Consider the following 25,824-nt stretch of genomic DNA (forward strand, 5'->3'; position numbering starts at 1 on the left):
TAAACGGTCCCTAGGAAAACATGATATAGCAAAGCTTAGGTGGTCCCCATCTCACCAGATAGTTAATGTACATTTTTTTTTTAATTTTTATTTGAGCGTAGTTGATTTACAAGATTGTGTTAGTAGTTTATGTACTTTTTAACATGAGAATGAGATACACTGCAGGACGTTCTTTATATAATATTTTTGCTTATGTCTGGGACTGTCTGCCTACTGGTGACTTTATAATTTCTCTGTCAGAGACTTGGGAAGCTCACCTGCCAGTGCCCCAAATGAGAAGGGGAAATCGTGATGGTATAAAGGAGAGAAGCAGTGACTAGTAGGCTGCACTGCCCATGGTGCTCAACTGTGGACACATCTTTATTCACTCCGCTAAAAATATGTCAAATCAGGCCTTGTAAATTGTTCAGCCGTGAAGAAGAGAAATCTCACCAACAGAGGGCTCAGAAGCCAATGTGGATAAATTCTGAGTATTGCTTAAAGTTCTCTTGAGTAGAAAGTAGAGGTTTTGCTAAGCCACCTTCCTGATCAATCTTTCAATTAGGAGTTCCGAACCTTTCACTTGCTGCCCTGTCCTAAGAGCATGTGCATTGTTTTCAGTGAAGGGGGTCAGGAAGACAGACCTCGCTGGACTGCACGTGAGCGGAGGCTTCAGACCCCTGTGCTGTGGGCTCCTATGCCGTGTTCCTTCCCTTACCACCCTGCACTGTATTTGCTTGTTGAATTGCCTCCCTCACCTAACAGTGGGCCCCAGAGGGGCACCATGCCATTCCCATTACCTGCCATCCACTCCACACTAGACAGGGCCTGGCACACAGTAGGTGCTCTATAAATACTAAGTGACCATGTGCACGTGAGCCGGGGAGTTCTCAGGAAGGACAGTTCCTTCCCGCCACTCCATCCCCCTGCCAGTGCTGAACAGACATTCCGTCAGGTGAGAAAACAGCAAGTAGCAGACACCCGAAGTCTGGAAGCTTGGCCAGGGTTAGGAAGGTTTCTGAGCCTAGGGAGCAATAACAGCAAGCACTCCAGGGGCAGGAAGAAAAGCAACGTTAGCTAGTATGTGATTGTCTTTATCGGTTCGGGCTGCTGTAACAAAAACCCCATAGATTGGGTGGCTTAAACAACAGAAACTTAGTTCCGGAGGCTGGGCATTCAAGATCAAGGTACCAGCAAATCAAGTGTCTGTTAAGAGCCTACTTCCTCACTTGCAGATGGCCATCTTCTCATTGTACCCTCAAGTGGTGAAGAGAGAGGCAGCTCTAGTTTCTTTCTCTTATAAGGACACTAATCTCATCTTAGATGCTCCACCCTCGCGACCTTATCTAAACCTGATTAACCCCCCCAAAGCCCCACCTCCTAATACCATCCCACTAGGGGGTAGGGTTTCAACATATGAATTTGGAAGGACACAAACATGCAGTCCATCACAGTGATGAAGGCTTACTCCATACCCGGCACCACAGTAGCCTCTTGGCGCGATTATTTCATGAGATCCTCGCACCATCCATAATTTAGGAATTGTTACCCTGCACCTGATAGGTGGGGAGACCAAGGCCCCAGGAAAAGGCTTCATAGGTAGCAGCCATGGATTCAGTATTCAAACCTGGTTCTATTGTGTTTCCGGTAGAGCCAAGCTGGTCCAGCACTGATGCCATTCTTACACCAGCCTTCATTCATCTTCATTCCCACCCTGCCCACTTCTAAGGCGTGAACGGAAAGAGCACTAGCATGTAAGCCCTCAGCCTGGGCTCTCCTCACAGCCCTGCCATGAACCAGTAGGGAGAGAGAGTTTGAGCTGTATCACTACCTGGGCGCTGGTCTCCTCGGTAAAATAAGAGCTCAGGGGCTTCCCTGGTGGCGCAGTGGTTGAGAGTCCGCCTGCCGATGCGGGGGACGCGGGTTCGTGCCCCGGTCCGGGAAGATCCCACATGCCGTGGAGCGGCTGGGCCCATGAGCCATGGCCGCTGAGCCTGCGAGTCCGGAGCCTGTGCTCCGCAACGAGAGAGGCCACAACAGTGAGAGGCCCGCGTGCCGCAAAAAAATAAAAATAAAAATAAATAAGAGCTCAGGTCAGATGTACTTGGAAAGTTACTATCCAGGCCGTCAAATCTGCAAGTCTGCCTGGAAAACATGCAGCCCCCATGCCCCACAACTGCCTCCCACCCTCCTCATAATTGAGGCTACAGCTAAAAGAAAAAAAAATTTTTTTAAACTGGATATTAGCTCCATTTTGATCCGTTTATTGACAAATCAAATGGGGGAAAAAAGGTCACCAAAAGGGGTATAAGGTCATAAATGTGGTTAACGGGGAATGGATACAGCACTGAGGAGGGAGAATGAGGTTGAACAGACCATCAGAGGGAGGAGGGGGAAAGAGGTATCTGCTAAAAACCCCACACTCACCTTTCAATTTGTCAGCTGTCACCCAATCATTCTTTCCTGGACAGAATTAACAGCTAGAAATGGTTTGAGGGCAACACCTAAGTGGTTTATCTGCAAGATCTGGGAGATGAGCTGGAGGGAAGATGGGTATAAGATTTTGAGACCTTCTCTCACTTGAACCCCATCTGTGGTGAACAGAGAATCAGGAACCTTAATCCTGGTCCCAGCTCAGCCACCAACTATCTCTGTGACTTCGGGCAAGTCACTTGCCCTCTCTGGGCCTCTTTCCTTGGCTGTAAAACAAGCTAATTGGACTCAGTGGCAGGCTCTACTCTGGCTCTAGCCATGTCAAGCGTTTTTGCAACTGGAGCTAGGCCAGGAGACTGGCTCAGTTTTGGAGAAATAAAACTACTTAGAGGCCCAGCCAGAGTGACCCAGTGCTGGTCTCCACCTGGACCCGCCTCTGTCGGCGGCAGCAGCCATTCGGAGGGAGCGTGAAGGAACACACACCTGTGAGAAACACACCCTTGCAGCGAGTGATCTTTGCAGAGCGGCTCTGGGGGAGGCCGGGATTCTCTCTACCCAGAAGGCAGGGTCCAGGGGACTGGGGTGGGGTCTGGTGAATCCAAACAGAGCAGTCGTACACCATGTAGGGTCTGGGGATGCAGGGTACAGTGGCAGTGAGAGGAGCGGGCTGCGGGCTGCGGGGTGGGATTGGGAGGTAGAGTCACGCCAGCACCTCACCCGGTGCCAGACCACTCATTTCAGTCACCCTCCCCCTGAAGCCGAGGCCTGGGCCCCTCGGTCTAGTCGAAGCAGCTCTTCAGGTAGAGACGCCACACTTGGCATCGAGATCCTTGACTCCTGTGGGCTCGAGATCATCGAAGCCGGGGTCAGGGAGCATCTCCATTGGCTGGAGTCAAATGAGGTAGGCTGACTCCGTCTCCCCCTTGCCCTTCCCACGCTGACGGGCAGGATGCACCTACAGGATGGCTGGCCGGCCGTCCTCCCACCCCGGTTCCGAGCCTCGAGGCCCAGGACTGCCAGCCTTTCCTTAACAGCTGGGCAGGCCTAGCCTGGCCTGAGAAAGCGAACCATGAGATGAGGGACGGGCTGCCTCTCCGCAGCCCGCGTGGATTTGGGTCAGCTGTGACAGATTCACGGGCAAAGGGTCCCCAGTCAGGGACAGCAATCGGGGGAGGAGCCCACAATCGAGGTTTCTGTTTGAGAGGGGAATGTGGTTTTGATTCTGAGGTCCAGAGCCACACTGTTTCATGGTAAAGACAGCCAGAAATAAGATTCTGGGCTACGTGTGTATATGTACACTTTCACCTGGGGAGAGACATTGAACCTGGCCTGCCCCAGGAAGGGATACCTGCCAGGGTAAAATTGTCAGAGGCCCACATCTGACAGCCTTTAGCAGATTCTCCCAATACCCCATACTGGGCATGTTTCCATAGGGACGCTGGTCCCCAGTTCAAGACAGTTCAGCAAAGCTTTATGAAGTAACTTCTCTACAAAAGGCACAATGAAGGGCCCCCAGGGGGCTGTGAGAGCATTGCTGGGGTTAAGGGGAGGCCTAGCAGCAGAAGCCCAGGACCCTGGGGCGGGGGGCTCCCCCACAGCTCCAGCTCACTGCTCCAAGACCTTGAAGGACAGCGGGGTGCCACTCTTGGCAAAGGTCTTCATCAGACTGCTAGGATAGATGCACCCAAGCTTCTCTGGGGTGGGGAAGCCCCAGACCCTGTAGAGGGACAGGCTTAGCCGGTCCCCGATATAGAAGGGACCCACCCACTTGGCGCTGCTGCCGTTCCTGGGGAGGGACAGCAAGAGGACCTGGTCACCCACATTCCACTCCTTCTCCTGGCTCTCCCGCTTGAAACGCCTATTCTCAGCCTTTTCACTCGTCTTCTCAGCCACCCTCCAGTGGAGCTCCAGCAGCTCCCCCATCAGCTGTAGCAGGAAGACATCCATCTTGAGCCCTTCAATGTTTGCACTGCTCATCTCCCACCACAGGGGCTCGGTCAGCCTCTCCTCGCCCCCCGTCAGGACCTGGAACGGCGTGGCCTGGCTGGAGGAGGCCCTGAAGGCCAGGTGCAGCAAGGGCAGGGAAGCTGCCCACTTCTTGCCATGCAGGAAGATGAACTCCTTGAGGGCCCTCTTGAATTCCCAGTAGGCCCCGGAGCTCGTCAGGCAGGGGAACTGGAGGTCCCTACTCAAGGAGGCCACCTGGGCTCCCAGGGCCAGCCCACAGCTTACCAGGACATGGCGGGCAAACTGGGGGCCCTGGGCGGCCTCCAGCCTCACCGGAACACCCCACCTCGCAAACAAGTGCTGAAGCAGCACCTGGGCCACAGCCATGTGTGTGTAGGGCTTCAGCGGGAATGCCTCTACCCACCTGGTGTTGGGGTCAGCCACAATCAGCACGTGCTTGTGGCCCTCCTCGCTGACAGTGACCGGGCCCACCACCTCTATCTGCAGGTTGGACCAGGGAGCGGTGGACCTGAGCGGCCACAGGGACTCAATAACCTTCAACTCACTGCCTGTGAGATTCCGGGGGATACAGAACAAGCAGCTCCTGCAGTAATCTCTCACGTGCTCCTGCATGCCCGGCCACCATCCCAGCAACCGCAGCTTCTTGTAGGTCTCCTCGGGCCTCTGGTGGGCCCCCATGGGGAGGTCGTGCACAGCAAAAATCAGATCCCTCCGGAGCTGCCTCGGGACTACCCAGACCCGGGGCCTCTTGTCTCCCTTGAACATAAGCAAGCCACTCTCTTTGTCGAGGCTGAGGGAGTTAAAGGCAGAACTGAAGGGTGAGGAGCTGGATAATTTCTGCCCGGCCTGCAGCTTGGCAATGATATCAGCCAGGGTGCCGTCGCTCAGCTGTAACGCCAGCAAGTTGAGCCTCTTGCCCGTGGTACGGGGAGACACCACAGGGACTGGCACATCGTTTGGCAAATTCCACCACTGGCCGCCCCCCTGGGCTCCCTGCTTGGCCAGGGTGTCCACCGTCACAGCAAACAGGGAGCCCCGGTAGGAGGTTCGGTAGATAAACGGAAGGGATGAGAGGCCGGAGGTGAGGGCTATGATGTAGGAGAGCAGGCTTGGGTGAGGTAGCGGAGCCCCGTCGGAGGAGAGGAAGCCCCGAGCCCTCCAGAGGGGAAGGAGCTCCCAGAGGAGGCTGAAGATCCAGTTGCAGTGCGTGAGGAAAACCACGGGCAGGTGGGACTGGCCAAAGCGCTCCAGGCCACAGGCCACGGCCGCCAGGTGGGCATAGGTCGGGGTGTAAGGGGAGCAAGAGAAGGAAAGGGAGACAGGGGGGCTGGTGGGAGAGAGAATGTAGAGACCGAAGCCAGCACACCACTCATCCTCCCGGTAAAAGCAATACCCCGACATGTGGATGCAGACAAAAGTGGACAGGTCGGAGAAAGGAGGCAGAACCTGGAAAAAACGCGGCATGGAAGCCGCAGGAGTCAGCAGCCGGTTCTCCCCCAGCAGGCCCTGGAGGAGGGTCAATTCCAGTGCTCTCTTGCCCTTGTCCTGTACCAAGAGGGACCATCTGATCAACCATGCTTTGGCAACCCTGCGGCCGTCCCCTGCCCCAGGGTCTACAGTGGTCCGGGAGGCATAGGAAAGGCCCAGGACCACTGGGGTGTCTCCAATGCAGCGGGAAAAATGCTTGAGGGCCCAGGCCATGGCATAGGGACTGTCTCCCCCTGACTGCGGGCCCTCGCTCTCCTCGTCGGGGAGGAGGGGTTTCGAGGTATAGGCTACGGGGTGCTTTCTCCCTGAGCGCTCCTGGTACACGACAGCCGTCAGGGCCACTTGGCTCACCGTCACCTCCAGGCGGAAGGGCAGCTGGGGGTTGGGGGCCGTCAGGCAGAGGGCGGACACCAGACCTCGCTTCAGGGCCAGAAAGGCCTTCTCATGCTCCCAGTCCCACTGCCAGTCCGGCTTCTGCTTGAGGAGCCTGTGCAGGGGCCCCACAAGGGCTTCATAGTCAGGGATGACGTCCCGGTGGGAGTCCATGAATCCCACAAAGAAGGAGAGCGCGGTGAAGTTGCTGGGGATGGTGAGCTGGGCCAGCTGGGCAAGAACCTGCTGGCAGGGAGCCTTCCCATCCCAGGGGATGCCCAGGGAGGGAGAAGGTACCGCCGGCAGGAGATCGATGTCGAGGGCTTCATCCTGGGGGTCGTGCAGGCTGAGGCACCGGAGTATTTCCTCTGAGAGGGAAGAGCACTCAGCCCTGAACACAGACATCAGCGAAGAGTCCAGGTCCTCCTCCTTCTCGGCCGGCTTCTGCATCTCCTGCTCTTCTCCCTGCCTCTCCTCCTTCTCCTCCCTGACTTCTTCCACATTCTGCAGACTCTCCGGGGGCCCAGGGTCAGCCTCCTCACTCAGCTGAGAGACACTGGCAGAGCTGGGAGGAAGGGTCTTCCACACCTTCAGGAAGTTGCCAATGTCAGTGTCCAACCTACACCAAAACAGCAGGACAGAGGAGTCTGATGGAGGAGGTGGGGGACAGCCCGCCCCCAGAGGCCATCCAAGGCGAAACCACATCTGTAGAAGCCCACAGAGCCTCACCCCATTGCTGAGTTTCCCTGAGGCTGGGCCGAGGGCCCGCCTCCAACACGGCACAGCCTCAGAGAGGACCTGCCCGCAGATATTCCCTCCACTCCCAGCATGTGCCGGACGGCAGTGTTAGAGGTTAATCTGGGCTTTGAAGGCTTATCCAATCAAAACCTCATTGACCAAGTGACATGTCCAACCAGTTTTAAGCCAATGGTTTGATAAGAATTAGATGACTGGTACTTCCAATCGGACTCCAGGATGAGCCAGCCGGGGGAGGTCAAGAGAGGAAAGGAGGCCTGACATGGGGCTTGGGAGCACACAGCACACAAACCTCGGCCACATCACTTCTCTTCGAATTGGAGAGATGGGACTGGGGGACCTGGCCCGGGAAGCAGTGCCCTGCCCAGAAGGTCCCTGCCAGGCCCAGGGAACTGGGAGGTGAGCAGCAAGGCGGCCCAGAGTGGGTGGAAGCCAGAGGAACTGAGTTACTGCAAATCAGTTCTGCCGGCAGCAGCACAATGACCTTGGGAAAGTACTTGAGTCTCAGATTCCTCATTTGTAAAACGAGGACAGTGGTCACGTATGTCTAACTCGAGCTGTGAGGATCAAAGTGGGTAAGAAATGTGGAAAAAGTTCTGCTTGGTATATACTCCAGACACAGCTCCCCCTGCACACAATGAAACAAGAACAAGGCGGTTCACCGCAGCACTGGTACCAACAGCATAACATGGAAACTGTCGAATGGCCCTCCACAAAAGACCCCATAAACCTGTTGGGTACTCACATAATGGAACAGAGCATGGACATTAAAGCCAGCCACAGGAACTAACATGGCATACCTCTGGGAAAAACAATAAAACATGGCGACAAATGCCAGTTGTGGAATGTTACATATAGTATTGAAGCATGTGTGCAAGACTGTGAAACTGTAAAACTGTATTGTAAGTGGTTTACGGATGTGCAGATGTGGGTGGAAGTGCAAAGACCTGAAAAACTCAAATCACTCTGCTCACTATTAAGCACTAGACAAACGTTGGCTAGCACCAAGGGGAAGCTTCCAGTCAGCCCCAGGAGCGGCTGGGAGGCGGGGTGTGGAGGGGGGTGCCTGGTCCATTACCTGTTTGGCTTCTTCAGAAACTCATCCAGAGTGGGGCCATCACGGCCCAGAGGATCGTCGGGCACCATGAAGAGATTCCCCGCAAAAGTGAAGGGCAGCAGGCTGGACCCGGGATGGAGGAGGAAACGTCACAGAGGGGCCCTTGACCCACCCACACCCCACTGCCACCTGGTAGCTCCACAGGGGCTGAGACCCACATCTCCTCCCAGCAGGTGCTGATGAGCACCGCTCCAAGGCCCTTCCCCCTGCCCAAACCCCTGCCGCCAGGGACTGCCCAGCACCCGAGGGGAAGGAACAGCCCAATCCCCTGGGAGCTGCCTCACCGATCTTTGACCATAAGTTTCTTGGAATTATTCATCAGGACATGGAGCTGCTCGTTGGTGACGATGATGCCATCTGTCTCTTCTGCCAGCTTTACCATGAACCTGCAGGGAGAGGGGAAGTCGCTAACGACCCAGTACCCAGACCCTCACCTCCCCAGTCCTCTGAGAAAATGAACTTGCAGCTTGCTGTTGAGGTGTGTTGGACAAAAACGCTGCCCTCGATAGCCGGGGAGCCAAGACTCAAGAGCCCATCCTCGTCTATGCAGCCGACTGGGATGTCCACTCGCCCCTGGGAGGGTGAACTGGGATGCACATCCCCCAACTGTATATGCAAACACAGGCCCCTATTTTACACATAGGCATTCACATACACAGGCTCAGACACGCGCACAGAAAGCCATGCACTTGTCCACATCCATACATGCATTTTTACTTCTTCGGTTTCCACATCTGTCAAACTAACATAAAATACCTACCCTCGAGGATTAAACTGAATGAGACAATACACTAGACACTGAAGCGTCTAGTTCAGTGCCTGCCACACGGCGTGTGTCAAGCATTCCATGATTACTTTTCACCAATGCACAACATTCAGGTACATGCCAAGACACACATACATACATACGGATATGTGTATACACGTATAAAAACACATACCTGAATAAACAAATCCATTTTTCCAAGGATCACTTCTCGAAAGAGGGCTGTGACCAGGAAAGAAAGCAAAGGCCACCCACTTCTCGGCATTCCCTGCAGAGTGCCATTCTGGCAGCCACGAGCATGCAATTCCACAAGTGACCAGCAGAGGGGCCTTCTGCAGGAAAGCTACCTTCCCTCAAACCCAGGCCTGAATTAAAGGCTCTTAAAGACCTTACCCAGGGGGGCCAGCTCTTGAAGGAAGGATGCCTGAGCTGCCCTGCCCAGACCTTCCGAGGCTTGAAGGCTGAGTGGGCGCCAGGTCTTGGGGAGGAACAGAACTTCTCCCTGCCTGGCATGGGAGGTGCCTAAGTGGAGGCAAGACCTGGCCTGCTGGACATCGAGTCCAGCACAGGGTCAGTGACCTGGACAGGGCCTTCTCGGCCCCATCAGAGGCAGCATCACAGGCACCCGTATGCGCACTGGTCCTGCAGCCACGCTGGGGAGTGGGTGCTGAGGACTGGCAAGTAGGGAGGCATTCAGGCTTTAGCTAGGAGACAGGGCCAATCTGACTCCATTTTCAGAGCCCAGCCAGGGCTCCAGTCTCATACAGCCACACACATACCTCCTCCCAGGGCCAGGGCGGGTGGGAGGAAAAGACTGCAGCAATTCCTTGAAAAAACCTGAGCTTCAACCCAAACTGGCACCCAAATCAGCTGCTGGGGGAAGCAGCTCGCTTGAAGCACCAGGAGTCACCTGGGCTAGTCCCATCCAGAGAAAGCAGAGCACCCCATACTTCACGGGGGAGAAAGCCTCTTAGCTCAGGTAAATTGGGCTGCAGAGTCCCAAATTCAGGAGCACCTCTTGGGTTTGAATAGGGCCGACCTTGGAGCCCTCTCCTCTCTGTGTCTCTCCCTCTGCCTAGAGGGCTGGTGCACCACACCACCCTCTCTGACATGACCCTCTGACTTATTTGCTTCCATCTCCCCAGAGCAAATGCGGCAAGACTGCACCTGACACACCAGCCCAGCCCAAGCCCCAGGGCCCCACAAGAGAAGGCCTGCAGGCCAGCACACCTATAATCGTAGGTAGTGATCTTCTTGCCGTTCTCGAGCTGAGAGGGGGTGATTGAAAGCATCTTGAGGGAGTGTAGCTTCGTCAGAAAGTGGCTCTCTGGAGGTGAAAGGCAGAAGACAGCGACGGTCAGAGGAAGGGCTAAGTGGAAAAGGCCATGGTGGGGACAGAAAGGCAAGGAAAAGTAAGGCATAGGGAGTAAGCCCACTGGAGGGGCTGGGCAGCTGGGGACAGCTCACCTCTCACCCTCCGGTTCTTCTTAAGCTGCCAGGTGGGTACAAACACAGTGACCTCTCGGTGTCCCCGGTTCCAGAAGTACTGCACTGCCATGGCAATGCCCCGGCAGGAGAAGAAGTGCTGGAGGCCATGCCTGGGGTTGGGGGGTGGCGGGTGGGGAGATGGGGGGAATTAGTGAGGTAGCAATTTTCTGCCCTAGGAATGGCCCTGCCTCTCTACCCCTCCCTCAGAGCCAGCCTAGGGCAGCACATCTGGCAATGTCAGGGCATCAGCACCACGGGCACCAACAATGCCCCCTCCCCTCTCACCATCATCAAACAGTGAGCACCTACTGGGTCCACTCACCTGCTGTGTGCATGTGTGTGTGTGTGCGTGTGTGTGTATGAGCGTGCGTGTGTGTGTGTATAGGGGCCTCCGGGGCAAAAGGAAGGAGAAGAGCTCAGTTTAGGACTGGAAGCAAACAAACATTTGCTGACCAACTGTGTGCTGGGAGTGTGCTCAGCACAGATAACTAGTCTACTGTGTGGGCAAATGAAGACATCCTGCATGTATTTCTGCTAGCACATATACAGCAGTAAGTGCTGTGCAGAGAGAGTGATCTCTGAGAGTTGGCATGGTTGGGAAAAGCTTCACAGGGGAGATCAGTGCTGGACCTTAAGGGTTGGGCTAAACATTTGAAAACTGGCCTGAGGTTGACAGACCCCATGCTATGTGAGGCAGGCTGAAATGGGAAGAGCATGGGCCTGGGCAGTGAGCAGATCTGAACCCAAAGGCCAGCTGGGCCCCTTACTGGCTCTGGGACCTTGGTCAAGATTAATCGCTTCTCTGAGCCTGTTTCTGCTTCTATGAGGGAAGGAGAACAGAAACCTACTTTTGAAGGCTGCCGGGATGATGCCATGACCACCACCCAGCATGCAGTAGCCCCTCAACATGTACCACTTCCCTCCCATCTTTCCCCCATTTGAACCCCATGTCACCTGTATACAGCGATCAAGAAAGGACGCCCACAGTCTATCACCTCAGGGACACCCTGCCCGAGCCCCCCAGTATCCCCACCCCACCCCAGGTCCGTGGCTACTCACACCATGGCCACGCTGCTGCCGTCAATGACCACTCGCCTCAACCCCTGGTTCCCCGGTTCTTCTGACAGGTTCAGCTCAAAGGGTGTATTCAGGGCCTCGTGGTACCTCTGGAAGCTGGTTACTGTGCTGTTCGCCTGTGGGTGGCGAGGCGGCTGCCTCGGAACCCCCTCCCGAGCCCCTAGGAGCCCCTCCACCTGAGGTTGGCGCTTACGACTGGGAGCCAAAGTGCCGCTGGACTGGGGCCCCTGCCTTCCAGCTTCCCCCTGGCCCTTCAGGAGGGAAGCACTGCCCCTTGACGAAGGCTGGCCCTCACTTGGGAATTTGGCTGCGTCCGGGGCTGGCCCTGGATCTGTGGGTGCCTTCTGAGCTGCAGGCATCTTCGGAGCTCGGCAAGTTCTGGGAGCTGCAGACCCTGTTTTAGCTGTAGTCCCGGTCTGGGCTCTGGGCGTTTGGGGACCTGCAGGCGATGTTTTTGCTGCATGCCTTTTCTGAGTTGTGGGAGTTTGGGGAGCTGCAGGCCCCATCTGAGCGGCTGGCTTTGTGGGAGCCAAAGGCACTTTGGGGGCTGCAGGTTCTTCACGGACTGCCGGCATAATCTGGGTTTCAGGCACTTTGCGGGCTTCAGGCAGCACGGGATTTGTGGGTGGGGTTTGAGCTGTGGGCACTGCTGCAGCCATGGGCACTTTGAGAGTTTCAGGCACTGTTTGAGGTTCAGGTCCTGAAGGAGCTGTCAGCCCCCTTTGAGTGGCGGGCCTCCCCTGAGCAGTAGGCACCCCTTGCCCTGTGGAGGGCCCTGGAAACAGCCTCTCTTCGGGTTCCTTACAACCCCACTGCATATTTCCTCGATCCCCCGGCTCACTTCCAGCTTGGAGTTGGGGTGTAGAGGTCAAAGGTGGCCCTATCTGTGGAAGTCCTGGGCTAGCCTTGTCCGTTACCCCCGAGCCTCCTGAGACCACCAATAAACTCATTACTTTTTTAGGGGTCTCTGGCCTTGGGCAATTCCGTAGGGCTGCCTCTCCTCCTGGCCCCCCATCTGGTCTACAATCTGGGCTTTCCACACTGGGCAAAGGAACCAGCTCCTTCTGTTTCCATCCCAGATTTAAGGGCAAAGGATTCTGCCCTGGCAGCTTGAACTGAATGGGGCCCAGTGGCCTCTGCCAGAAAGGGAAACTGAAGCAAGTCTGGGACAGGAGCCAGGCCAGGTGGAGAGAATGCAGTTCATTGATCCTCCAGAAGGTTGCAGCAATAGTCCCCGGCCACAAGGGCCCGAAGGCTGGCCCCGGGGTCCAGGACTTCCAGGGCGAGCACACACTCAGGGCTGACACTGGAGGCTGGAGAGGGAGCTTATCTTCCCCCCTCCGGGCCTGCCGCTGCTGGGACGAGGCTTGTGTGCGGTCCGCAGGGTCCTGGCTGCCGCTGGCTTGTACTGACCCTTCCTCACAAGCACTGTCCGTACCACCTTGGTTGTTGGAACCAACCCTGGAGGAAACCCAAGTTTGTTGGAAAGGTGGTAAGGCCAGTTAGGTCCCAAACTCTTTCCCTGGGGTTGGGCAGAGAAGCCAAACGGATTCTCCAGAACTTACCGTACCAGCTGGTTTGCTGTCTCCAGCTGAGCGTTCTGGCCTGGGATGAGGGCCCCCATGGCGCCTAGGCTGGTTAACCTCTTTGAATTTTCTGGGCTCCCCATCTCCAGAAAAGGCCCGGGACCGTCTCCCATGGACACCATGGCTGGACCTTCCTTCTGCTGGTGGGCTGGGCAGATCAGGAGCTCGGGGTCCGAGCGGGAGTCGGAGGCGCCAATGCAGCCGAGCCACTGGATGATGTCCTCCTTGCCCGCAGCGTCCCGCACCAGGCTCAGCAGCAGCTCCTGGACTGCCGCGGGCAGCTGCAGCAGGTCCCCTGCATACTGGTCACCACGGATCCAGACCAGAGCCCCAAAAGCCCGGGTCACCTCGGCTTCCCAGATGCCCCGGGGGGTGAGCAGAGGGGCAGGGCCCCAGCGCAGCCGCCCTACCAGCTCCTCCAGCCAGTTCTGGGTCATGATGAAAGACTCGGTCAGCCCGCCCACCATCAGGGAGCCCGGCGGACCAGGCACCAGGTAGGCCAGCGTGCTCCAGCACAGGCAGTCCAAGAAGAGGCCCTGGGCCCCAAGGAAGGCGCAGTGCAGGGCCGCCGGGTAGCGGACCTCCTTCCACAGCTCCGGGCTGCACAGGCCCTTCAGATACTCCTGAAGCCGGTGGGGAGAGCACAAAGGAAGCCAGCCGTTACGGGCCTGCCACTGGCACTCACTCCCCTCACAAGCACATGCCCTGCCCCCGCCCACCATAAGCCAAATGACGCCCCCGGCCCAACACTCTCTCCCTGGTCCTGACTCCTCACACACTCATCTCTTTCCAGGGAGCTCTGACAGGTGTGGGGGGCCGGAGGGAGGGCGAGCACCTGGGCTTAGAGTCAAGGGCCCTGGTTCTAGTTCCAACCTGACCTCAGTACGTTAAGGTTACTGTGGGAAATTTGTCATCTTCTCAGGGCCTCAGTCTCCTCACCTATAAGATGACGGATTAAATTAGATACTCCTAAGGTCCAGTCCTACCCTGGCGTTCTAGAATTGTGAACTAGCTGGGGGGAGGGGGGTGGCACATTACTGAGTACCCTCCACGTGCCAGGAGCTTATGTGACCTGGAGCAGGTTATCTACCGTCCTTATGCCTATGTTTCCTCATCTGTAAAATGGGGATAATGGTTCCCACCTCATTAGGCTATTATGAAGCTTCAGTGAGATAATACAAAAGAAGTGCTTAGCTTATGCCTGGCACAGCCTATTCCCATTTTGCAGGCTCAGAAAGGCTCTCTTGCTGACCCAAGGACACACAGCTAGGGTGACTGGGTAAGGACCACAGCCCACATCCATCTGACTCCGAAAGCAGAGCTCTTTGCACGTCCTTGGGCTGACTACACAGTGACTCCAGGATAATCCACTGAGATTCTGGTTAATCCCCCTGCAGAAGGTCTCCAGCACCACCTGTACCTGTAACCATGGTAACTCTGCTGCCCGGAGGGGACAGAGGAAAAGGTAAGTCGCTGGGCCAGTATCCAGGGGATCCCCACAGATACGCACAATGGCTGAACCAGAAGGGAAGCCTCTGGCCCTCTGGGCACCAGGTCCTTGTGTTTCCAGGGCTCACACACTCAGTCTTTAGCAGTCACTGGGACAGGAGAGGTTGGGTTCCTCCACCCTATGGCTGAGTTCCACCAGCATGACCCCATGAGCTCCAAGGAGCCATGGGCACTGCCTCTTAATCAGCCAACCCTTGATGACTGTATTAGCCCTCAAGTCCCTCCTCATGCCTGTGTCAGTGATAGTCATCCCTCTTCCCGCTTCCCCATGACAGTTCCATTATGGAACAAACGCTCCATTTTGGATCTCCAGCAGCCAGCCCAAAGACCGTTCTGGCCCCTCTGCTCAGTACCCAGGCCATCCCTCCCTACTCAGGCTTAAGCTCATCTCTGCCACATGGCCAGGCTATGGACCTCCAACACCTTCCCCAAAGGGCCTAAGGTACACCCAGGCACTTAGGCCCATGTCTAACCCCTTTTCAGTCAGTCCAAAATCAGCTCAAACTCTGACAGACATCCCAGGCCAACCCCTCCCACCCAGAACCTCAGCTGGTCTGCACTGCCTGGCAAGGGTGAATCTGACCAGGTGGAATAACTCTCATAGACCTGAACAAACTCCCCCACCCCATGCACCCCACGTTCTAACTACATGAAAACAATATGTAAAAATGAAGAGAGGTGCTCGGCAAGAAGATGGTGGGTGGTTTCTTTCTACTTCGGCAAAGACCTTAAAATATTCATTGTTCCATTAACCGTCCATATTTTTAAACAAAAAGATATATTGGAAATGAGGTAATTTTCAAAACTGCTATTTATTGAATACTTACTATGTGCCAGGCTCTTTACATACATCAGCTCATTGATTCCTCTCTCAGCCCTATAAGGAAATTACTATTATCCCCATTTTAGGTGAGCAAGGGAGGGCACATGTCCGAGGTCACACAGGTCGTAGGCTGGGACACTTAGGCACTCTGACTCCGAAGTCTGGGGTCTTAACCATGATGCTGTCTATACTTTAGAGCAAAAACCGATATGGAAACAACAGGCATTTACATCCAGAAAATATCTGAAGCAATTTTCCTGCTTAAAGCCCACCCAGACCTTTTTCTCCAAAAGGAGAAAAAATAGAGAAGAGGCAGGAACAAAATAAGCACAGAAGAATGTGCATTTGTTAAGATATGTTGCCCGATGTCCCGCAAGTCATTTTTCAACTTGTAAGTTAAATAAAAACAATACCACCAGGTGGTTTACTACTGCTCTATACTTGATCAATCCTGACTTAGGATTCTCCCTTCTGCTTTCCAGAACCACCCTACATTACACCGCAGGATACTCAAAAAGCTCAAAAAAACGGCAGCACCAAGAAACTCTGGAATTGGGAATGAAAGAGAACATTTTTTAAAAGGTGAACTAAGATAAAGTTGTTTGAGGAGCAGTTAGATCTGGGAGCCCACCCACCCCTCTACACAAAGGCTGAGCAAGTACCTCCCTACCCACTGGAGTTTGTTCTGTAGAAAGTAAAAGACAAGGTCTTAGGATCAGAGGTTGATCAGCATACCTGAGGGTGTGGGTACCATAAAAATCATGAAGGAAGAGAGGAAGGCCAGTAGTGAGGTCTACAGTGAGTGCTGAGTGCAGAGAAACTCATTCTTCCCATATAGAGACTCCGCAATAGTAACTGATGATGGATGAAGACAGATACTCACACAGAGGGGTCTCACTGGGGCACCTCAGAGCAGTGGGGGAAACTACAAGCTTCCAGAGAGAAAAAAAACTTCTCATACAAAGGACCAGGGACCAAGAATAGCTTCAGATATCCCTAAAGCAAGAAGTCAATGGATTCATGCCTTCTCATTTCTTTTTTTTTTGGTGGTACGCGGGCAGCTCACCGCTGTGGCCCCTCCCGCCGCGGAGCACAGGCTCCGGACGCACAGGCCCAGCAGCCATGGCTCACCGGCCCAGCCGCTCTGCGGCACGTGGGACCCTCCCGGACCGGGGCACGAACCCGCGTCCCCTGCATCGGCAGGCGGACGCCCAACCACTGCGCCACCAGGGAAGCCCAATGCCTTCTCATTTCTGAAGGAAAATAATTTTCCATGTATAATTTGATACCAGCCAAATTGTCAATCAAATGACCATCAGATATGCAATGTAGACATGCATGTATGCAACCCCAAGAGTTTACCTCCTATAAAACCTTTCTCAGGAAGCTACCAGAGAGCATTTTCCAGCAAATCAATGAAAGAAACCAAGAAAGGAGACCCAACATAAAAAAAAAAGCAAAGACAATCTCCAGGAAGACTGTGGAGAGAAATCTCAGAATGTATTCATCCATTCAATAAACACTACTGAGCACGTACTACCTGTCAGGCACTGTTCTAGGAGGCACAGAGGACGACTAGTTCAGATTGGAGAGTGAACTCCAGAATCAACATGCTTGTTTCGGCACCATCTTTCTAACTTGATGACGCTACTGAAGGACGTGCTCCACCAACTCAAGACAAAGACACAGCGTCCAGGAAACGAGGTATCTAACGAGGAAAAAAGGCAAGAGGATGCCAAGAATGACAGCAAACAGGAGTCTCAGGATGACAGCTGTGCGGTCCTGACCAGACAGAAAGAAGGCTGCCCCCAGGAAAAAATCTGGAACTGACAGACCATCTTGAATCGATAGATTGTCCTTGTAGAAAACTGTAGTGAGAAGCTACTGAAAGTTATAAGAATTAGCAATGGGTACGAAGGAAAACAAGCAAACTGGAAAGGAGTTGAGTTCTTTACCTCAGGGAACTCAAAAAGTAAGAGAGAAAACCTAATCATAGGGGCTTCCCTGGTGGCGCAGTGGTTGAGGGTCCGCCTGCCAATGCAGGGACGGGTTCGTGCCCCGGTCCAGGAAGATCCCACATGCCACGGAGTGGCTGGGCCCGTGGGCCATGGCCGCTGAGCCTGCGCGTCCGGAGCCGGTGCTCTGCAGCGGGAGAGGCCACAACGGTGAGAGGCCCGCGCACCGCAAAAAAAAAAAAAAAAAAAAAAAGACCTAATCATAGTGCACTTCAACACTTAGATGTAAATGATATTTGCAAGGGCATAATGTTGCAAATACTAAATACAGATTTAACAGAAAAATGAAATATAACTATACTGGGAAGAAAAAAGGGATGGCAATATAAGGGAGATAAATCCTCATCTATAATTAATAGAAAGTAAAATGATATCTAAAATTGATTAATCAAAAGATATAGTAGCTACTTATTTTTTTAGGAATGTGGAGGTGTAGAAATGCCAGAGTAGATATTTTCTACGGGGAAGGGCACTGAAGAGGGAGTTGGCAGGGGCAAGGCAAGGAATCACTGCGTTATACTGTAAGCTTTTTAAAAATTATTGGACTTTTAAATTATGTATTATTTTGATAAAAGAAAAATTAAGTTTGAAATAAAGGAGAAGTATAAGGTGCCCACAACACAATTAGATGTGCTGGTAAGTGTTTAACAATCATCCAGTTATGGGGGAAATAGTCCCGATTTGTAGCATTTGCCAATTTCTGTGGTGTAAATACTCCTTCCATGGTTGATTTCAAACTACCAGCAGGACTCCATTGGCTCAAAAACTTCCTGAATTTTCAACGATGGGTCAGCAGGAGTTGGTTCCTGCACAACCCTGGCCACTACCAGCTTCCGTGGTACTGCTCAGTCATTGTGGGCCAGGGACAGATCAACTTCCACCTGACAGCAAAGCCCAAAGTCAGCAAACCACACCCTGTCCCACAGCTCCCCACCCCAACCTCTGGCTCCCCATCACCTCCCTCCCTCCATCGTGTCCAAAAAGGGGAGAATCAAGCTGTCACCTGTCCTCTCTGCACCGGACCATTCTTTACATCGTTGCCAAGGAGGACAGAAGAGCTGAGCAGGGCTCGTCTCTGGGCAACTTTGATCATTAGTAAAAACCCTCCTTTCCACTCTGAGGTGAGGCTGATTTCACCTCAGAAAGGCCAGGCCTCCCCAGTGTTTCTTTTTGCTGCCTAGGAATGTGATTTCCAGCAATGTCCTCATTATTTTTTAAATCCCACCACAAGAAAACTACTTAAAGGCACTTCCGAGTTCTACAGAGTTTTTCCTGGAAAACCAGTGCATATAATGTAGAAAACACCCGGGCTCTTCTCCAGAGAAGCCTGTATCCTTCTTGACCCCTCCTCCCCTCACAGACAAGACACCCCCATCCATCACCCCTTCCCCATCCTACAACCTCCAGTCTCACTGAGCCCCCTCTGCCAGCTGGCCTGTGTATATTAGGCCATTATCCAGGTGTGTGATTCTGTGCCCCTACAGCTGGGATTGGGGTCAGCCACAGCACCTCCACATGGAAACCACAAGACATCCTTATACATGGGAAATTTTCCTGTATCAGATTGTTGGGCCTTAGAAAGCATTTAATCCAAGCTTCTCACTTTGCAAACAAGGAGACCAAGACTCAGAGAGGGAAAAGAGCTCATTCTAAGTTATACAGCGAGTTACAGAAACAATAACTGATATCTCTACTCTGTAACTCTCCACGTTTGTGCAAGTCCATAAGAACGCCTTATTTCAATTGACTCTCACAACTCTGCCATGAAGTGGGTATTATTATATTGTTTTATAGATGAGGAAATAGGCTTAAGAGAAGGTCAATGATTTGACCAAGGTCAGCCAGTTAGAAGGTAGCAAACCCCAACCTCCAACTCTCTCCACCACAACCCTCTGTTCCAGCAGTAACTTGGTGACAGCAAATTACACCCAGATCTCCTAACTTCTGGAACAAAACCTGATCCTCCCCACCTTCCCTGCTCTCCTGCTCCAAAGCTCCAAAAATCTCTTCTTTCTGCTCATTCTGTGCAGTAAGGGAGGGAGTTACCCAGACCCCCTCATGTTGTTTCCATCTTAAATCATGCTTTTCCCCGGGGGAAGACAGAGGGGAAAGAGATGATAAGATGGGGGGAATGGGGCTTCCCTGGTGGCGCAGTGGTTGAGAGTCCGCCTGCCGATGCAGGGGACACGGGTTCGTGCCCCAGTCCGGGAGAATCCCACATGCCGCAGAGCGGCTGGGCCCGTGAGCCATGGACGCTGAGCCTGCGCGTCCAGAACCTGTGCTCCGCAACAGGAGAGGCCACAACAGTGAGAGGCCAGTGTACCGAAAAAAAAAAAAAAGATGGGGGGAACGGAGAAAGCCACTGGTTACACTAGCAGGGCCTGAGGTGTGAGGGAAAGCCGGTGGGCCCAGGAACTCTGAGGCAGCAGTGGTAGCAGGAGTAGCCAAGCCTGGAGAAGCTGATGGAGGATGTAAGCGGGGGACAGGCGAGCTAGACACTTCAGAAAGCACCAGTCCCATAAAAGGGTGAGCAGGTGTATTTCAAATTAACAAAAAGATTAAGAACCTGGGACTTCCCTGGTGGTGCGGTGGTTAAGAATCCGCCTGCCAACGCAGGGCACACGGGTTCAATCCCTGGTCCGGGAAGATCCCACATGCCGCGGAGCAACTAAGCCCGTGCGCCACAACTACTGAGCCTGTGTGCCACAACTACTGAAGCCCTCATGCCTAGATCCCGTGCTCCGCAACAAGAGAAGCCACTGCAGTGAGAAGTACGTGCACCACAACGAAGAGCAGCCCCCGCTCGCCACAACTAGAGAAAGCCCGCGTGCAGCAACGAAGACCCAACGCAGCCAAAAATAAATAAATAAATAATAAACAAAATCACTCTTACTTAAAAAAAAAAAAAGATTAAGAACCCAAAACAATCCAAAGGCTCCTCTTGTTAACCTACCCTATGCCAGCTACTGAAAAGTCTCCATCTCAAGGGTTCCTGCACATCTGCTCTCCAGGCAGAAACCCCTCCCCTCCCCCAGTACCTCTGTCAGAACTGGAAAAACTGCTGACGAAGCAGCCTAACAGAGGGGCTGAGGGAGGAACTTTCCAGCCTGCCTGCCCGCTGGCCAGCGTGTTCTGGGCCTCCCCCACCCATGGCCTTGACCAAAATTAGGAGATTGATAGAGACCCCGCTAGGGAAGGGGTGTGTGTTGGGGTGGGTGGGTGCATGGGGGAGCAGGTGGTCTGGGGCTGAGGGAGGCTATAGCATTCCTACCAGGAAATGATAAGATAAGGGAATCTAGGGGAAGAGGGAGACCTTGGCCACGACTGGGGAGTCAGAGGGAACCTGAGAGGCCCAAGCGGAGGAGAAGCTTATGAGAGAAGCCAGGGCACATGCGATAGAGGCACACTGTGACCTGGCCTGTCCAGCGTCCAGCCCCACACAGCAAGCCCTTTCATCTGAAAGCCCACAGCCCTCCTCCCAGATTCCCACCCATCCCCTAGGGCTGCTGCCTTCCAGGGCTGCTGCAGCCCCACCCCTGAGCCCCTGCAAGAGGCTGCCTAGAGCATCAAGAGTGGGGGGTGCGGAGCCCAGAGCTCTGGGTTCTGGTCCCAGCCCCTGCCACGCCCCACCTACCCGACCCTGAGTGCTCAGGGAGGCCCCTTACCCTCTCCAGCCCCCAATTCCTCATCTGTAAAGTGCCCGCATTAACCTAGAAGCATCTTTAATGGCCCTTCCAGTCCCAGCACTCTGAGAGGCTCCAAGGGGCAGCCCAGGATTTAAGGAGACTTAAAAGGCGGCAGAAAGACCTGGGCCTTCCAGGCTCTTGGTGGAGAACAAAGAGGTATGTTGCACAGACTACAGAAATACAGGACCTTAAGTTGCTCCCCAGATGGAGGAGCAGGCTGTAAGTGCGGGGCCCTGGCCAGGGAAGGCTCACGGGGGGGGGGGGGGGGTCACACGACGCCGAGCCTCTCTCAGCGCACTGGAGGGACAGAAGTGACACGCAGGAGAGGGGTGGGGCAGAAAAGAAAGAAGGAACCAGAGGGAAGGACCCAAGGCTGCAGATCTGGAAAGGCAAGAGGATGGCCCAGTACCTGCCCGCCATACTGCCGAATCCAGGTCGGGGGACCTCAGGGGACCCCTGAGGGGGCGGGGGGGCGAGGAGCGAGAGAAGGGTCTGGCTGGAAGCGATAGGTGGGGAGAAGCTGTTTACCTTGGCTCTGCCCATGTTCTCCCTGGGCCCCTCGAGCTGCAGCCAGAAGTAGGGGGTGTCCGGGCGGCTCTGGAAAGCATTCAGCTTGACCCTGAAGATGCGCTGCACTTGCAGCCGCTGCCGCTGCACCCGGGGCTTCGACTTGGTCTGCACCATGAACCATTCCTGCGCCGGAGGGTCGCCCCCGGACAGGAGCATGGCTGGTTCGCCCGCCCCAGGAAGGAGGGAGCCGACAGTGCCACCGGGGTCCCCCGGCCGAAGGCGCCTAGGCCACGCCCCCTCCTCCCGGCGGCGCGCCCCCGCCTTGGCGCGGGTCCTCCCGGCTCGCGGACCCACCCGCCGCGGCTCGGGCGCCCTTCCTCCAGCGCTCCGAGCCTTTCAGCGGCGGCTCCCGCTACAATCTCTTCCTGCCAGGGGTTACAGCCGGGGGTGGGACCAGTCGGGCTCCCTTCCCTCCGCCCCCAGCCTTCCCCCTTCACCACTGCGCCAGCCCCTCCAGGATGAACTTTAGCTGAGTCGGCTGGGTAGCTTCAAGGGGCGCGGAAGGAGGAGGGAGGCGGCGGGGATGGGGGTGGGGAGGGTCTTGGAAACCTCTGCCTCCCACTCGAGTTTTGGGCCCAGAGCCAGAATCCGGGGGTCAAAGTTAATCTCCTTCCACATTCCCCTTTCCCCAGTGGGAGGGAAAGGGAAGGAGGGGCAGTCGGGTGGGGGGAGAGGGGGTATGGTTTCAGGGACCCGGCCTTTCTCTCCGTTCCTCCTGCCCACCCTGACGCCTCCCAGGCCTCCTTGGAGAACAGAGACCTGCGCCCCTCCTTCCCTCTGAGGAAAGGGTTAAGGGAGAGCAGGGTGGGGAGCCTGGGAGGCTGGGGCCTGTGGAAACTCTGGGCCGGAGACCGAGCAGGAAGGAGAGGGTAACAGCACCGCCCCCCAACTCCCCATCCCCAAGTCTGGGGACAGCCCGGGGCTGGCAGGCTGCCCAGACCCTCCCGAAGCCCCCAGGGCTGGAGGGGCGGGGAGAGCGCCCGAGTTTTCAGACTTGCGTTGTTTATGAAAGCCTTTTTGAGCAAGTTTGAGCTAAGCCAAGAGGGAAAGCTTTAGGATAGGAGTAAGGGTCTGGTTGGTGACAACCTATAAGGGTTCCCTCAACCCCCGACCCACAGCCAGTCCGCTGCTTGGCATCGGTGGTCAGACACCAGCCCTGGACTGGGGGACCGCCTCCAACACCCTGCCCTGGAGGCATCCCCAGCACAAAGAACACGTTTTGCAGCCCTGTGGCCTGAACAGAACCTGGCTCTGTGGAGGGCAGAGTCTGCATCCTGGGCCTCGGTGAGCTTTCTTTTCCAAACCCAAACTCAGAGCTGCTGTCTGACAGGGACAAGTGTACCTATGGGGACAAAGGGCAGTGGACTTCAAATTCGTTCCGCCCTGGCACCTCTGGGCTGCAGGGGCCATGGCATGTTTGTGTGCAGGTGCAGGCAGAAAGCCAGGAGCACCCCACTGCAAGGAAAGGGTCCAACTGGGGCAGGGGAGAGGGGCTCACACTGAGTCCTAGTCTGGCCTGGACTCAGCCCCTCCTGTGCCACCCACTTCCACTCCTGCTTCTTCTCCATAGATTGAAGTCCAGAAGAAGAAAAGGGTATCTGTGTCACCTCTGGCTCCAAGGTCTGCCCACTCTGGTGTCCCTGTGCTGCCCCTCCATAGCGCCTTGAAGAAGAAGACCCTCTGGAGGAGCTTCCATCTGTCTCCAGTCTTCCCACATCTAGCTGTTCTCCCTTTATCAGAAGAAGCTCTTTCCTTATTGCCTTATTGTGCCTCAGTTTCTCCTCTGAAGCAAATGAGAGTCTCGTACCTGTGCTCCCTACTCCTTCCCTGAATAAGCACTTATGTCTTGTTGCCCTCTTCCAACTGACGGTGGACTCCATGCGCAGTGGCATCTTGAAAACTCTCAGGTTTAACCCTATGTTCAAAGAGGCAGTGTGGAGGGTGGGAAGAGGTCAAGCTTAGGCATCAGGTACTTGATAAGTGGGCAAAAGAGGGTAATTTATTTGAACTCTTGTGCCTCCATTTCCTTAGCTCATAAAAATGGGGATGATGGTATCTATAACACAGGTTACAAATCAGACCACCCAGGTATCACACCTGGCACACTACGTGGAACAGAGTAGGCACCCAATTCATTTCATTTTCCCTTCCTTGATCTTGCCTCTTCTCCCCACCTCACCTCTGGCCAGTACATCACAATACCTTCCCAGAGGTCCCCTCTTTCCCATCCTTTTACATCTCACTATCACCAGCCCAGCTCCTAGATCAGCCTCTCCTCACCCTTCCTGCTAACCCATCCCCCCTACTCCTTCCTATCACCGGGATATAGCAGATTTAGTTAGATACCCTGGTTCCAGTCCCAGCCTTGCCCCTGATGAGTTGTGTGCCCTAAGCAGGTAACTAATTCCCTTGACCTCTCCAGTCTTCCTCATCTAAATTCGTTCATAGGGCCAAATTCATTTACTCACTCAACAAATTCAACACATATTTATTGAGTGTCTACTATGACCCAGGCCCTGGGAGTATAGCACTGACTAAGAAAGATATCTCCCTGCCCTCATGGAATGGGTGAAGAAAGAAGAAAACAGCTCTGATTTCAGGGAATGAGAAATGCTCTGCTGGAAATAAAACAAGGTGTGGTGATGGAGAGTTCCCTGAGGGGGCCTCTCTGGTGAGGTGATATTTCAGCTAGAGGGAGCGCAAGAACATGGCCACTGAGATGGCAACGCACTAAGCTCTTCACAATTTTTTATCCAACTCTCTCCCCAACTCAGATACATTTAGTGAATCCTTGCCTGGAATATTAGGTTAAAACTTGTGTTGGAGGCCTTCCTCTCCCAGGTCCTAATCTACCTTCTCAACCTTGTACAAAAGGATCCCAGCTCAAGTCTAAGTAGAATTAGATCTGTCTAGGCATGTCTGGCAACAGGGTAGCACACCCTGCCAGGAGCCTGTTTGCCTAAGGAATGAGAAGCCTCCAAGGAGAAAGCTCATCTTCATTAAAGGAGGGGCCTTCCCTGTGAGACTGACAGAGTAATAGATTCTTATCCCTCCAAGGCTCTACTGGAAGAGGAGGTTTTGTCTCTCAAATACCTCCCCGCCTAGCCCAGATACACAACTAGCCCAGTTCCTGGGATAGAGAGTGGGGAGCCCTGGTACCCAGCTGGACTGCTTGGGACCTTTGTGAGGGAGTGACCCAGAGGGGAGACAGAATTCTCCTTGACTTTGCCAGAGTGCCTGAGCAGCTTGCATTCCTGGAAAGCTCCCATCAGAGCAGAAATGGCTTCCCAAAGGCACATGAAATGGTCAGGACTTAAGGTGGTACAAATGGGCAGGTGGAGACAACAGCCAAGGAAACTGAAGTTAAGCAGGGGACTCCCCATATTGGTCAGGACCTGGGTAGGAAACACACGATCCTCTCAAAAGTGGTGGCTCAAGGAAGTTTAAAGAATGGATCTTTTAGGGCTTCCCTGATGGCGCAGTGGTTAAGAATCCGCCTGCCAATGCAGGGGACACGGGTTCAAGCCCTGGTCTGGGAAGATCCCACATGCTGTGGAGCAGCTAAGCCCATGCACCACAACTACTGAGCCTGCACTCTAGAGCCCGCAAGCCACAACTACTGAGCCCACACGCTGCAGCTACTGAAGCCCGCACGCCTAGAGCCTGTGCTCCACAACAAGAGAAGCCACCGCAATGAGAAGCCCGCGCACCGCAAGGAAGAGTAGCCCCCACTCACCGCAACTAGAGAAAGCCCGCGCGCTGCAACAAAGACCCAACACAGCCAAAAGTAAATAAATTAAAAAAAAAAAAAAGAATGGATCTTTTATGGGGATGTGAGCAGGATTAAGGAAAACCTATAAGAGACTGATGTAGTACTCTCGGGCTAGTTTAGGGGAAGCTGTTAACACCTGGAAGCCGAAAAGGGAACAGGGAGGAAGTGGTTACTGGAGCCAACCAATGGGCCAGAGCTGGAGCTGTCGAAGGCCTTAGGGAAAGATGCACAGCCACTGACAAGCTGGGCCAGTGGGAGGGAGCTGCCTTCCAACTTCCTGTCAGTGCCTAGCCCTGGCCAAACCCCATCAGAAGCCAAAGGGCAGTGGGGTCAAGGCCAGCCACTGAGGTCAGCCTCCAGGACACAGGGCAGGGTGGAGAAGAGCGAAGAGGGAGACTGGAAGGGACACAGAATAGTCG

The 25,824-nt window shown here is 54.4% G+C and overlaps 1 protein-coding gene across 4 annotated transcripts; it reads right to left on the reverse strand.

Annotated features, from left to right (window-relative positions):
* Nucleotides 1-95: 95 nt before the first annotated feature.
* Nucleotides 96-22,037, reverse strand: NYNRIN (NYN domain and retroviral integrase containing). 4 transcript variants are annotated; one of them, XM_079913975.1, is made up of 9 exons: nt 21,592-22,037; nt 13,010-13,653; nt 11,427-12,905; nt 10,347-10,477; nt 10,110-10,206; nt 8,398-8,499; nt 8,075-8,176; nt 4,784-6,859; nt 96-1,988 (listed from the first exon to the last, which is right to left on the reverse strand). In XM_079913975.1, exons 1-9 carry the CDS (start codon nt 21,787-21,789, stop codon nt 1,742-1,744), a joined length of 5,076 nt encoding a protein of 1,691 aa, XP_079770101.1. In that variant the 5' UTR covers nt 21,790-22,037; the 3' UTR covers nt 96-1,741. The 4 variants fall into 4 exon arrangements, with proteins under 4 accessions (XP_079770101.1, XP_079770103.1, XP_079770102.1 ...); XM_079913977.1 differs by having other exon boundaries at nt 98-1,988; nt 6,220-6,859; XM_079913974.1 differs by lacking the exon at nt 96-1,988 and having other exon boundaries at nt 2,055-6,859.
* Between the last annotated feature and the right edge of the window lie 3,787 nt (nt 22,038-25,824).

This window comes from Stenella coeruleoalba (genome assembly GCF_951394435.1).
Source record: "Stenella coeruleoalba genome assembly, chromosome: 2".
Classification (NCBI taxonomy): Eukaryota; Metazoa; Chordata; class Mammalia; order Artiodactyla; family Delphinidae; genus Stenella; species Stenella coeruleoalba.